This window comes from Dama dama, chromosome 25 (assembly GCF_033118175.1).
Source record: "Dama dama isolate Ldn47 chromosome 25, ASM3311817v1, whole genome shotgun sequence".
In the NCBI taxonomy this organism is placed as follows: domain Eukaryota; kingdom Metazoa; phylum Chordata; class Mammalia; order Artiodactyla; family Cervidae; genus Dama; species Dama dama.
The window spans coordinates 18548699-18562393 of record NC_083705.1 but is presented as its reverse complement, the minus strand read 5'-3'; the positions used below and the strand labels follow the sequence as shown (position 1 = coordinate 18562393).

The 13695-nt window shown below is 45.5% G+C and overlaps 1 protein-coding gene and 1 non-coding gene across 5 annotated transcripts in view; one reads left to right on the top strand and one right to left on the bottom strand.

The window, feature by feature from the left end:
* OCLN (occludin) overlaps positions 1-13695 on the top strand; it is a 47926-nt gene that overhangs the window by 22129 nt on the left and 12102 nt on the right. For all 4 annotated transcript variants that reach the window (XM_061129600.1, XM_061129597.1, XM_061129598.1 and 1 more), the window contains exon 5: positions 12488-12633. In XM_061129600.1, the coding sequence (XP_060985583.1) occupies positions 12488-12633 (146 nt within the window). The remainder of the gene's footprint in view (positions 1-12487; positions 12634-13695) is intronic.
* On the bottom strand, positions 7993-8099 carry LOC133046932 (U6 spliceosomal RNA). The gene has a single exon (XR_009690623.1). It is a non-coding gene; the product is annotated as a U6 spliceosomal RNA (small nuclear RNA).

The following is a 13695-nucleotide window of genomic DNA, read 5'->3' as shown; positions in this document are numbered from 1 at the left end:
TTCAAAGGAGATGTACCAATTTATACAGCCATCGGCAATGTGTGAAATTCTGGTCCTACACACCTTTTCTAGTAACATTCCACTGGAGAGATGTATTTGACCAATCTGTATTGTTGTGTATTAGGTTTTTTCCAATTTTTGACCAGAATAATTATGTAATAATAAAGTCATTTTGTTACAGTAAGTATGTGTAATGTTTTTTGAAAATGGAGAAAATTGATGTTGAGGGTAACTCTGCTATTATATAAACAGAAAGCATTTTTTTAAAATTTGTTTTTAATTGGAGGACAGTTGTTCTATAGTATTGTGCTGGCTTCTGCCTCGCATCAACATGAATCAGCCATAGGCGCACACACACCTCCTCCCTCCGGAACCTCCCTTCCCCTTCCCCCCGATCCCAGGCGTCTAGCTCGGCACAGAGCAGTGTGTGTCTGTGGGCTCCGTGAGTCATGCAGCAGACTCCCATGGGCCATCCGTGTGTGTCAGTGTCACTCTCTCCATTCTTCCCACCTTCTCCTTCCCCCACTATGTGCCTGGGCTCCCATAATGTGATAAAACCAGGGTTGGAGCCCCAGTTGAGCATTTCCATGCCAAAGTGCCTTTAGGGAAAGCTTTAATGATTATATATCCTCTCTCTTTAATTGGACTCGAGTGCACAGAAATTGATTTTTCCCCATTCTTTGTTCGTGACCTTGTTGTCTTTGGTCCGTTCATAACCTTCTTGTTGTATTGTTGATTTGGTTCATCACGAACACCCATCATCCTGCCATACATCCTACATTACTAGGTCTGGGTTACATTAGCCCATGTTTTTCACTCTCCCACCCACCTGCTTCTGCCTGCTCCCAGAGGTGACGTGTCCCAGAGTGCCTCCCCCGCTTTCATTAGAAAAGCGCACGATGTGTTCCTTTCCGCTTCTGCTGCCTTGCTCGCATGGCTGAAGTGCTTCTTGTTGCTAGGAATGGAACTCGTGGTTCCACTGTGATCAGAGTAGACACGCTCAGATGTTCCCACACTGAGCAGACTTCCTCGCCGGTGCCCTGAGCATACTTAGCAGCTCTGCCGAGGACACCTTTTGCTTAGTGTCGGATGAACAGCCTGCGGGGCTGGTAGTCTTCCCCTTCCCTCCACTGTTGCTGTGTGTGCTGGCTTCTCTACTTAGAAGCAGTGTATCAGGGAGGTAGAATACCAGGGTGTGAATTCCAGCTTCCCTGCTTTCGCTGTGACTCTTAAGATCAGTTCTGTTCTTTTTAACCTATGTGTACATCAGGGAAGCCTCGTTTGGAGAGGATTCCTGGTAGAGGGACAATGGTGGGCCCTAAAGCTCTGGGTTTGAGTCCTGATTCCAGCACTCGTTGGTAAACAGATTAACCCTTCTGATCCTCAGTTTTCTTATCTATGAAACTGGCTGTATTATTTGGTCTGCCTCTCAAGACGAATGTGAGATGCCTCTGGGAAAATGAAGAAGACCAGTAAAATATGTCTGTCTGCCTTACAGGGAGAGTGAAAGGAAAACAGCTGATTGTGCAGAAAAGAATTTTGCCTGAGTTGCATGAGTACCAGTTATAGTTGACAAAAATGGAGCTGAAATTAGGAGAGGTAAAAAGGAATTTATCTGCAACATTTCAGATGGTGATTTATGAAACCTAGAAAGAGTCGAAACAACTTAGTCACAGAGGCAAGGATGTGGCTGTGTATCAGGAACAGCTAGAGTCAGGACTTCACGGCCACTGGGATCTGCTTTCTCATCTGGACTCCCCCCTGTCTGGTGGGCTTCATTACTCGAGCAGGAAGCAGCTCCTTAGAACTCGTGAGTTTTTCACATCAGTGCTTCACCTAAGATTGACAGGGAGAGGGGGTGTTGATGGATGAGTAGGCCTGGGTCAGGTGGCCGTTCTCACATGAAGCACGGTGCCCGGGACAGGGCCCTTTGCGCATCATCTGGCTTGTGGCAGTTGCCACAGTTACTGTGTGGAATGGGGAGATGGTTTCTACGGAAACCAGTCTGTAGATGATACTTACTACCTGAATATTTGCTATATGGATTTTTTTTTTTAATATTTACTAATTTTATTTTTGTTTATTTATTTGATGTGCTGGGTCTTAACTGCAGCATGTGGGATCTTTAGTGGGGCATGCGAACTCTTAGTTGTAGCATGTGGGATCTAGTTCTCTGACCAGGGATGGAACCCAGGCCCCCTGCATTGGGAGCTCGGAGTCTTAGCCACTAGCCCACCAGGGAAGCCCCTGCACTACATGGATTAATTGTAATTGCCCTTTTATTTTTTATGTCTGTGTCATCTGACCAGGTTTAAATGCAAAGTGCGACTTGAATAGCTTCAGATGAGTTTCTGAGAAGCTTGGAATGTGCCTGCTTCACCCCAGTGCCCCTTGGAACTCTGCTGGCTTCTGTCTCACCTCCCTGCCCCTCAGTATTTGTTGGCTGCTCCTGGAGGGTGTCACACTGCTCAGACCCCTTCCTGTCCCTTCCAGCTTGGTCTCACACAAGGACGGGGACTGTGGTCTGAGGAGCTGTGTCCTGCCAGCACAGGGAGAATGCTGGTTCTCGGACTACTCAGCTGTGGGTGCTGGAGCTGAGGTTGGAGGGGCTGATACCCTCACACCCATAAATAGGAGTGGTACATGTTAATCTTTGTGTTCAAATCTCTCTTCCCCAACCTGCATTTTCAGAAGGTCATAAATATAAATATCAGTACATACCTCTTCATTTCCTGTAGAGTAAATTCTTAGAACTTGGGATCTGGCTTTGGAAAAGCACACACCTGTAGTAAATATTAAAGAACTGATTGTAAGATGTGTGTACTTGAAGTTAGTTTTAGTTGATAGTTGATACCTGCGGTATTCTGGCGAAAGCGTTACTAGAAGCTAAGCACTTCAGGTGCTCCTGTGAATACCTTTTGGTTTGGCTTTGGTAAAGTGAAAGAAAACAGAATCTAAGAGCAGCCTGGGACCGTAGGTCATCCAGTCTGCCTCGGTGAACTCGCACGAAGGAAGCTGAAGGCCTGCGAGGTGGACACAGCAGTAGATGGAGACTTGGTGCTGACTCGAAGCGTGGGGGCCAGCGGTTCAGACTCTGCTTTCTCAGCACTCCTCTCAGTTCAGTGCATCAGGCTGATTGCGGAATGAGCACCACTGTCTTAGTTTTGGCAACAAAGTTTTTAAAAAAGTCACTGTAGCTACTGCCCTGGAGATCCAGTGGCTAGGACTCTGAGCTCCCACTGGGTTCAGTCACTGGTTGGGAAACTAAGATCCCAAGCATGCTGCATGGTACAGCCAAAATTTTTTTTTAAAAAAGTCATAGTAAAAGAAAGGTAGGAACCACCATTTCCTAAATAGCCATTATAGGTGCAGCCACTCTGTACATTATTCTTATAATCCTAAGTGCAGTCTTTACAGTGTGGATACTCTTCTTACATGAGGTTTGCAGAGGGCTTCACTAATTTGTCTCAAGCCTGACATACTTACCAGCAGGATAAGTCTTACATTTGCCTTTATAACTGGTGTTTTTTGGCGTGTTTGCCTCTCAGATCTCCGAGCCTCCGTTTTCTTTGCCAGTAGAATTGGGGGAAATGGTTCAATTAATAGCACGAACATTAAAATGAGGTACTGTGTGTGTAAAGTGCTTGTCTCTACCACAAATCAGCGTGGCAGTTTCAGGGAGTGTTTTCTGCCTGTCTCCTAAGTTGCTCGTTTTCTTGTTATGCCACATGATTTATGTCAGAGGCAAGAGCAGACTGTGTTTGGAGAGAACATCCCATAAACTGTTTCTCCATTGTTACCGAGTAGTAAATGAAGGTTGTTAAACACGAGCCTATTTTTAAGTAGGAAATGCTTAGATCTAAAAGTTAACAAGTGTGATAGTTAACCTTATTTCTAGAAGTTTCCAAGGCTTTGACATTGTGATGCAGGACTGTTATAATGTTGTTCCCAGCACTTACCTGTTAAGGTAGGAGCTAGTGAGGAGGATCTGGCTGGGTGTAGAGGAGAGGCAGGGTCCTGAACACTCTCCTTTGCGGTCAGCCTTGGCTGGTTTTTGGTTTCCTTGGACTCCGATGAAGATAAGCACTTTGCCTGTTCATTTAGTAGGTTCTTCTGTGTACCTCAGGAAAATAGAAGTTCCGTCTATAGAATATGCTGATCCTGTAACAATTACAGGGCTTAGGTGAGGGCCAATACGTAATTTATTAATTCCCAATCAATTTTAGATAGAGGAATAATTGTGTTAGTACTTGCACTGATGGCATGGAATAAAGGAGCTTGGGTAAGAATACCCAAAATATTCATGGTTGGTTGCAGTTGTTTAAGTGTTGTTCTTCCTCTTACTTGAAAGGTTGCTATCAGATAAGAACAGATGTTTTTCTGAAAGGTGTAGGCAGGCTCTGCATCTCATCTCCTTCCACCCAGGTGGAGCAGGTGACTAGAATGGGGCAGTGGCAGTAGTCAGAGTTAGACAGTTGAAGAAACTCGAATAGCTTTTTTATTTTCAACCAGTAAGTCCAAGCATTCTTTAACGAGAAAGCAGTTCTGTGGGCCGCCGACAATTGGTATACTGGGCTGTCCCCTGGCAAAGGTTTTGCTGTTATCTGTAGCTTCGGGTGGGGTGAAATGGAACGATAGTGCAAGTGTCCTATCTTGGGACTGACCTTCAGAACCCAGCGGCGGGGTCGACAGAGGCCCTGTCTGTCCAGGGCATCCTAGGGAGCTGGCGTAGACAGCTGCGATGGAAGGTGAGCAGTGCTGGAGCTGCTGAGTGTCTTTGGGGCTCTGAAAGCAGGGATTCCTGGATTTCCAGCACTCAATCATTGAGTCAATTCTAAGTATGGGTATAATGGTCTAAACAGGGCAGTTGTCTGTGACATAGGGGAACCCCCCCACGCCCCCCGCCGTCAGTGGTTCTCAGACCTCCCCCCACCCACCCATTTCTCATGCAGCAGATCTGAAATGGGGCCTGAAAACTTGCATCTCTGCCTTCCTAGGTGACGTTGATGCTGCTGGTCTGGGGACCACACTGTGAGAATACTCCACACTGTTCCATGGAGCCAGGCTGCAGCCCCAATCCTGCCAGCCCAGGGGATTTTGAGTTAAGGGCAAACTTAGAAAATGCTAAGGTTGTAGGGAGTGCTGTGGTAAGCTGAAGGGGATTTGGAAGGCCAGGTGGTGACTCGCATCGGCTCAGAGAACTGAGGTGTGCCGTGCCTGTGACACAGCTGCTGGGGAGGTCGGCACAAGACGCACGGGTGTGAAAATGCAGTCTGCTCCACGGTTTCCCTTTCTAGAGCCAGGGGCCTCGAAGGGGATCACTCACTGAGTGTAAGCTCCTCCACCTCACCCCCTGCAAAGCTCTAGCAATTCACTGACTGTTTAAGAGCTTCAGAATTCCCCTTTGCTGGGGTATGTCACCTCTGGGCAGCCTGCGTTTGGATGGGGAGCGTTGTGTTTGCTAAATCCCCTGGGCCAACTGATCAACGTAAATCAATCAGACTCTCAAGCCTGGTCCATGATCTCTTCCTTTGTGGGATTAGTGTATTTGGGAGCGTTTGCCTTCAAGCCACTAAGTGTGGCGAAAAGTCTGAGGAAACTTTCCAGAGGCTCTTGTTGGGGGAGCATCTGTGAAGGTAAAATATCAGAGAACAGGAAAAACGAGTTGGACCACTTCATGTTTTGAAAACTTGTAGTGCCAGGGCACATGGCCGGGAAGGTGGACCTCACATTGTAAACCTGGAGTACAAAACCTCAGGTTGTAAAACTGGAGCTGAAGGCGCGCCTCCCACTGACATCGGGTCTATTTCTCCACCTTAATTACCAAGCAGGAAAAGCCCCGCAGTGTCCATTTTTGAGGGTGGTGTTCCTACACTGACTAAACGAAGGTAAGATGACTGGTGCACACATTCATAGTAATTCTGTGTCCAAAGCTGCTCTCAGAGCCAGAGTCTGGCAGGCAAATAAGACTCTTCAAAATGAATTCCCATCGTATCTCATTCGGTTGTGGTGAGGAGGTAAGGCTGTGAGGATGGTTCCTGTTCTTCCAGGGAATAGTCCGTGCCCAGATGAGATGGGTACCTCATGCCATATTTAAATTACTGAGGTATCATTTGTTATGCCAGAAATAGCTGAGCTTGGGAGGCAGGCGGACCGGGTTTACATCCCCCTTCTGCCGTGTCATCTTCTGCGTGACCTAGAGGAAGTTAACTGAACCTTAGAGACTGAATTTCCCCATCTGAGTGTGAAGATAATGCAGTGGTCAGGAGCAAATGCGGTCAGGTTTTGCCTGGCCTGTGAACTGTCCTCTCCTTCTTAGAGGTGGATGACTTCTATCAGATGGCCGCACCAGTGCGGTGCAGGTCCAGTCTGACTCTCCTCCTGTGTTGTGTGAGCAGCTTGCAATGTAGATGGAACGAAGAGCAAAATGGGGCATGGCTTTTGCTGGTCCTTTCTGCTTGTACTAATTCTAGATGATTTGTGTGGAGAGAAAGGTTTTCTCCCAACTTTCTTTTAGAGGAGAGAATTGATCTAAAACACTCTTGACCTTTTTTTTCCCTTGACCGTTTGAATTAATTCCATCCCTGACTTCAAGGTGGGGAGGCTTGCTTGTGCACCAGTAATGTTGATCTGCCCGCTTTGGCGGCTCCATCCTCATCCCGGGGAGGAAGGCTCAGTGCTGACAGCTGCTGGGAGCAGAGCTGCGCTCAGCCGCCCTGTTTGTGGCCCCCCTTGGCACCCCACAGCGATGTGGGATGTTTTCACTAACTCTCCAAGGCCTGTTAGATGTTACGTGTTACAAAGATTTTTTTTTTTTTTCACAAGTGGCACAGACCACTTCTAATGAGTATAATTAAATTCTGAACAAAATGTTGTTCTCGATATAACTGCCTCCTGTGAAGGTCTTCTGAAACTATTTCACTTGAATTTATTTCATTTTGACATTTTAGAAATGTCTTTCTTGATTGGAGTCTGACTCGTAGTAAAACTTGCTGTCATTTTAAGTTGATAACTCTTATTCCTAAACGTGGTCGGTGAGAGCGTTTGTCCTTTTGGAATTTAGCCTCTATAAGTCTGCCTGTTTGGGACTCTGGTTGGGGATGTTTTTCCTCCTCAGCCTCAGCCTATCTGAGTGTCTTCTGCTGTCTTGTCTTTCCCTTTTATGTGAAAAAAAGTCTGTCTGTGGGGTAAGGGTGCCGCTTGGACCAGGAGCTCTCCAGGCAGACCCTAGTGAAGAGCGGCCAGTTGGGCGCCGCCTGTGAATTTCTGGGCCGGCATCATCGCCCTTTTTCCTCGCCACCCCGCCTTCCCAGAGAGCCTGGGGGTGGGTCACCCTCAGGCCCAAGGCTCCTCTTAGCCTCACAGCAGCAAATTCCGGTGTTTGCTTGACTCTCAAACTTTTCTTTCCCCTCAGTGCTTAGTAGAAGACAAATCTTGCAGAATTTTGTTTTTCACCCTGCCTTCTTTTGCCCCTAGTTTCTTAGCGCTGCTCTGAAGTTCCTTGAGGAAGACTTCACCATTTGCTGTTTAGAATTCAGCCAAATTTTTCTCAGGTTCTAAATCTTTATAAAAACTTACTGTAGTTATGAAAATGATAGGGTTGTTTTGTTGTTTGTTTAAAGAACTTTAGCTTATGGGCATTGTGGGCTAGCTTGGGATCCTGTCAATAATAACAGTGAGTCTCGGAAATCCCTGTTCTCACCATAGGAAACACAGGTTGAGGACTCATATAATGACTGATACTGGTGGCTTCCCCTCCTCCTCCTCCCACTGTCCTTTGAAAGCAGCAGGTTTATACTCACTTCGCGTTGGTACTGTGAGAAAAAGTCGTATTTTAGCTTCTTTGGGGAAACGTGAAGCATAAAAAGGAAAGAAAAAATGACCTTACTCCTTGTTTTACAAACACATTTTGCCTCTGCCTCTAGACACTTAAGTCCTTTCACGGACAAGGTACTTCTTATTCATCTTTAAGTCTGGCTGGGCATTTTTGTCAGAAATACTTATCACATCACATGTTTGCATGTCATCCTTGCCCAGGGACCATGCTGATAATCTCTGTATTGTTCTAATTTTAGTGTAAGTAAGTAAGTGTTAGTCACTCAATCTTGTCTCTTTTCGACCCTGTGGACTGTGGCCCACCAGACCCTACTGTCCATGGGATTCTCCAGGCAAGAATACTGGGGTGGGTCACCATTCCCTTTTCCAGGGGACCTTCCTGACCCACGGATCAAATCTGGGTCTCTTGCATTGCAGCTCCCGAAGTATTGCTCCACCAAAGCGAGCACAGCCTTGAAATTTTTTGTGCATATGTATGAAAAAGGTTGAAGTAACAAAAGACTTGTGCTGGAGGGTAAAGTCAGTGGTCAGGCTCTGCAGTTCTGCTGACTCTGCTGCTGCTGCTGCTAAGTCGCTTCAGTCATGTCTGACTCTGTGCGACCCCATAGACGGCAGCCCACCAGGCTCCCCCGTCCCTGGGATTCTCCAGGCAAGAACACTGGAGTGGGTTGCCATTACCATCTCCAATGCGTGAAAGTGAAGTCGCTCAGTTGCGCCTGACTCTTAGCGACCCCATGGGCTGCAGCCTACCAGGCTCCTCCGTCCATGGGATTTTCCAAGCAAGAGTACTGGAGTGCGGTGCCATTGCCTTCTCCGTCTGCTGACTCTAGTAGGAGATAAAAGAACTCAGCCCAGAACAGCTCATCTGATAAGGCAGTAGAGCAGAGGTGACCTTTATGCATCAGACTCCAGGCTCGGGCTTGTTGCCAGGTCCTGGGCTGGGCTTTGGAGACCCAAAGAGGAAGGTGGGCAGACAGCTGTCCAGGGAGAGGCAGTGGATTGAAGCTGAGGCTTTCAAGTATTTAAATCCCACTTTTCCATTTACTGGGTGTAGGTCCTTGGGGAAGTTGTCGTGGCACCCTGAGCCCTTGCTTCCTCCTTCAGGGAGTACTTAGTATTGTTACCTGAAAACTGGGTTCACCTCTTGGTGGGTGCTGAGCTAATAGACACAACCAAGCCATCGATCGGGAGAAGGAAGAATTTACTGTTACTTGCAGCGAGTAAGCAGAACACTGGGGATCTTTCCCGAAGCAGCATTTTTGCCGAACAGCAAAATTGAGGAAGTTTTAAGAAGTTTTAAGCAAAGGGTATCTCTGCATTTGCAAAGGGGCTTGAGCAGAGGAGAATTCAGTATGGAATATGGGGCAGAGGTTGACAGAGTCCACGCTTTAGTTGGTTGAAGTCAGGAGTGTCGACATCATTCCATCCTCCACCTGGCTGGGAGCCTTAGTTCATGCGAACCTCAAAGATATGTTGCGTATCCTTTGAGGAGGAACTAGGGCAAACTCAGAGATACGTTGTGAATCCCTTGAGGAGGAACTAGAACCCTGCTTTATCACTGCACTGTTGTTTGAGTGTCTTTTTTCTGTTCCTGCATGCCTTGGTTCCCTCAAGATGGTTAATTACTGAGATCTGAGCGAGGGTGAGCATTGTGGCCACGCTTAGATCTCAAAATGGCCTCTCTTATGTCAGGAAAACCAGTCCTGGTTCTTTTCCTCCAGGGATCCCCTCACTTACTTGCTTGCAGATAGAGTGTTAGATAAAGATGACTTTACAGGTAGAGGGACCCCCTTACTTTACCTGTATAGGTGTACCTACTGAATGACCCCTCAGTTCAGTATGTGGCATGCTGTAAGCAAGCAGAGACGATGGTGGCTTAAAGAACGGTCCACTGCCTGTTGAAACTAGACACGTGTGAGCAGCGGCACCCTGTGCGTAAACAATTCTGTCTTCATTACACACGTGCTCTGGTGGGAGGGGTGTGCACAGGTGCTGGTGGGACGGGAGGACAGGGAGGTGCCTCTCCCCGCGGGGGGCATGTGGGGAAGGCCCCCGGGAGGTGGTGGCGTGACTGCTACTTGTTAGTGAGTTAGGACTAGAAGTCCAATGTGAGGATTAGCTGGCAAAGAAAGGAGGAAGGACGTTCCCTCCTGGGCAGTAAGAAGTCTCTGCAGAGACACCCAGACACCTCTTTGGGGGGGTTTTGGTTTCTGGTTTGCCACGATCGGTGGGAAATCCATGAGCTCTGCACCCTCTGCTAAATTTGTAGAGAGGAAAGAAACCTGGAGAAGAGTTAAATGGGTTTTTGAGAAAAGGAGGTCTTTTTATTTATTTTTTATTTTTGTTTTTCCATCTTCTTTTAAACTTTATTGAGATTGTCATTCAGATAGCATACAACTCACCTATTTAAAGTCTACAATTCAGTGGTTTTTAGTAGTCACAGAGATACACAGCCATCACTACAGTCAATTTTAGAACAGTTTTATCACCCACAAAAGAAGCCCCAACCCCTTAAATTGGTTCTTGTATTTCAAGGTTGTTTTGGCTATTCTGAGTCCCTTTAATTTCTGTGTAAATTTTAAGATCAACATGTCAATTTCTGCAAAGAAGCCAGCTGAAATTGTAAGGATTGCCTGAATCTGTGGATCAGTCTGGAGAATGTTGCCATTCTAATAGTGAACCTTTCAATCCATGCATTTAAGATGTCTTTCTGAAGGAAGTCTTTTTAAACCTCATATGCCTTTGGCTTGGCCAGGCCTCTGCCTGTGAAGCTTGGTGATGCTGTCAAGTCCTAAAGAATTCAGTGGGCGCCAGGAATGGTTCCCACCCGACCCCCTGTGGTGGGATCTGAGCATACTCCCTGGTAATCCACCCACTGGTTTCCCAGTTGCTGCCAAACTCCACTTTAAGAAGGAAATGATTCCATTCCTCTCTGACTCATGGGAATACTAAACAATCAAGAATAAATACCTCTATGTACTTCAAGGGGTGGATAAATAAATATCTTGTGACAGGTGATACAGCAGAGATAGGAAAGAAGCAGGTCAGGTTTTAATGCTGTGCTTTATGGACAGCAAAATGTAAAGTGTGTGTGGGTGGCAGGGAACTATACTATGTTGATGCTGAATCTCATTGCAAAGACTTACATAGCAAAATAACCCATTAAAAGTCTGTTGTCCCCTTCAAATACTTGTAAAAATTCTTTGTTCAGTTCCAACAGCTTTGATTCCAGAAACCAGCATCTCCTGAGTTTTTATTGTGGTCACAAAGGCACCGTGCTGTGATCCCTTGTCATCTCATTTAATTGTCAGAACAACTTTCTGAAGCAGGTAGCTTCCCCATGTGTTGCAGATGAAGTGATTGAGGCTGTCTAGAACTTGTAGTCGGCAAATCTGGATTGAACCGAGGTATTATAATTGGATGCTGCTGTTCTCATCACCAAGCTAAAAGAGTCCCACCAGCCCTACTTTTGAAAAATTGACCTTTTTCATGGAAATAATTTTTTGAGTTATGCCCCCCTCCCGCCTTAGTTTTATTCCCTTACTTTGAAACAACTCTGACTTGTCTGGGCTTAGCAGTTATTTTTTAGAGCAGAGTAATTAATAAGTGAAGATTTTTAGGTGAAATTTAAAGTCTTAGATCTACTGCATGAAATCTAATAGACAATGTTAAAACTCTAATTTGCTATGATTATTATATATGGATTTTATCCCAAAGGTTCTCTGGGAAACCTTTCATGTTAACAAGGTATGATCTCCAGTGTGTATTAGTTCTTAGGACAGATTCACTCACGCGTCAGCAGGGAATAGGAAGGAAGGTAGAGAAGGCAGTGATGCTCTGGCTATACTGTATAGGCTATGAGTGATAGAGCCATTGAAAATGTAGAAGGAGAATAAACAGATCTTTTATGAATAAATCAGAAACCAGTTTGGGCTTCTTTTTTTACATTTTAATTTGTTTTTGTTTGTGCTGGGTCTTTGTTGCTTTCCGAGCTTTTCTCTCATTGTGGGGAGCGGGGGCTGCTTGCTAGTTCTCTCTTGCTGTGAAGCGTGGGCTCGGTGGTGGTGTCACACCCGGGCTTCTTCCTCTGGAGCATGTGGGATCTTCTCAGATCAGGGACCAAACCCAGGTCTCCTGCATTGGCAGGCCTGAGCCACCAGGAAAGCTCCTGGACTTCTTAAGTGGTTTTAAGATGCCATCTTTAGGGTGAATGGATTAAGAAGGACCAATATTCTTTGCCCTGGATTAGCGGTTTTCCAAGAGTGGTGCTCAGACAGCAGCATCAGCATTACTTAGAACTTGTTAGAAATGAAAATTCTCACTAACTCTAGGGCCAGATAAAATGAGATTAGTCTTCCTAAGATGGGGTGGATAATTATTCCGCCTAATCACATCAGGATGAGAATCAGATAATTAGGATTCTTTTTCTTCTTTGTAATTGATTCTGGATGTGTTAAACTAACAATAGCACCATTTCTGTGCTGATTTGACTATTAACACTATATAATAACAAGGTCATCAAATAGGTTAATAGTATTTAATGAGCCAATAAACATTAGATAATTTTATATATGATATTTTTCTTCCATTTCTTTCCCCCTTTAAGTTACAGGCTAAGTAATAACTGAGTCTCTTGGAACTGTTTCTTTAGGTTAAAAACGTTTCTGCAGGTGCACAAGACATGCCTCCTCCCCTCTCAGACTATGTGGAGAGAGTGGACAGCCCGGTGGCCTACTCCTCCAATGGGAAAGTGAACGAGAAGCGACTGTATCCAGAGTCTTCCTATAAATCAACCCCGTAAGTAATGTCTTCCTTCTTTTGCTAGAATGAGTCTGAAAAAATGAGGTTTGCATGTATTTATAGAATCAGTTGCTATTTTGTGCCGTTCAGCTTGAAGAAAACAAAAACATCCAACAGTTTTCACAAAGGCTGAAGACTGATCTCTGCCTTACAGGTGCAGAAAATTCTTTCTTATTTCTGATTTTGAAGTTTAGATAAGGGTGGAAGGGTGTTGTGGATTGATAGCAGAGCTAAATGTGGTTCTCAGTCTCTCTTCTTGTCTGTAATTATTATATCTCTTTAACAGAAGGAAGAGATTACTCATTGGTCAGCACTATCCACATACATTTTTATTAAATTAGAACGCTTCATTTGCATTCCAGAATTCTGAGACTTCTTTGCTCTGCTGTGGTGATGGTGGTTTAGTTGCTAATTTGTGTCCAACTCTTGCAACCCTATGGGCTGTAGCCCACCAGGCTCCTCTGTCCATGGGATTCCCCAGGCAAGAATACTGAAGTGGTCTGCCATTTCCTTCTCCAGGAGATTCTCCTGACTCAGGGAAGAATCCGGGTTTCCTGCATTGCAGGCAGATTCTTTACTGACTGTGTCACCAGGGAAGCCCCTTTGATGTGCTAGATCCTTCATCTTGCTGGAGGACGTGAAGCTGATAAAGCCCCTAGATTTTGTTTTACATGTTAAAACAAAGAAAGCCTCACAGTGAGTTTCTGGCCTAGAGGGGCTGCCTTTCAGGTTATTGAAATAGTATCCCTGTTGTGGTTCTAGGTTACCCTGAAGCCGAATTCTAATTTACTTTAATGATAAGAGAGAGACATTGAGGATGTTGTTAAGGACTTGAATGTACTTTTTGCCTAAGGATGATAAACTAGTGTTCCTGTATATAATTCTAGAACCCCAAGTTCCTTCCTAGACCAAAAAAATTAAACCTTCCCTTTAGCTAATTGGGTGCTTCTCCATTAAAGGTTTATCTGCTAGTGTTCAGAGTTTTATCTCCAGCCCCCACTTAGTGGGCCAAGTTTGTTGAGATCCACTCTGAGTGTACGATAGTTTGGGTGCCTGGAA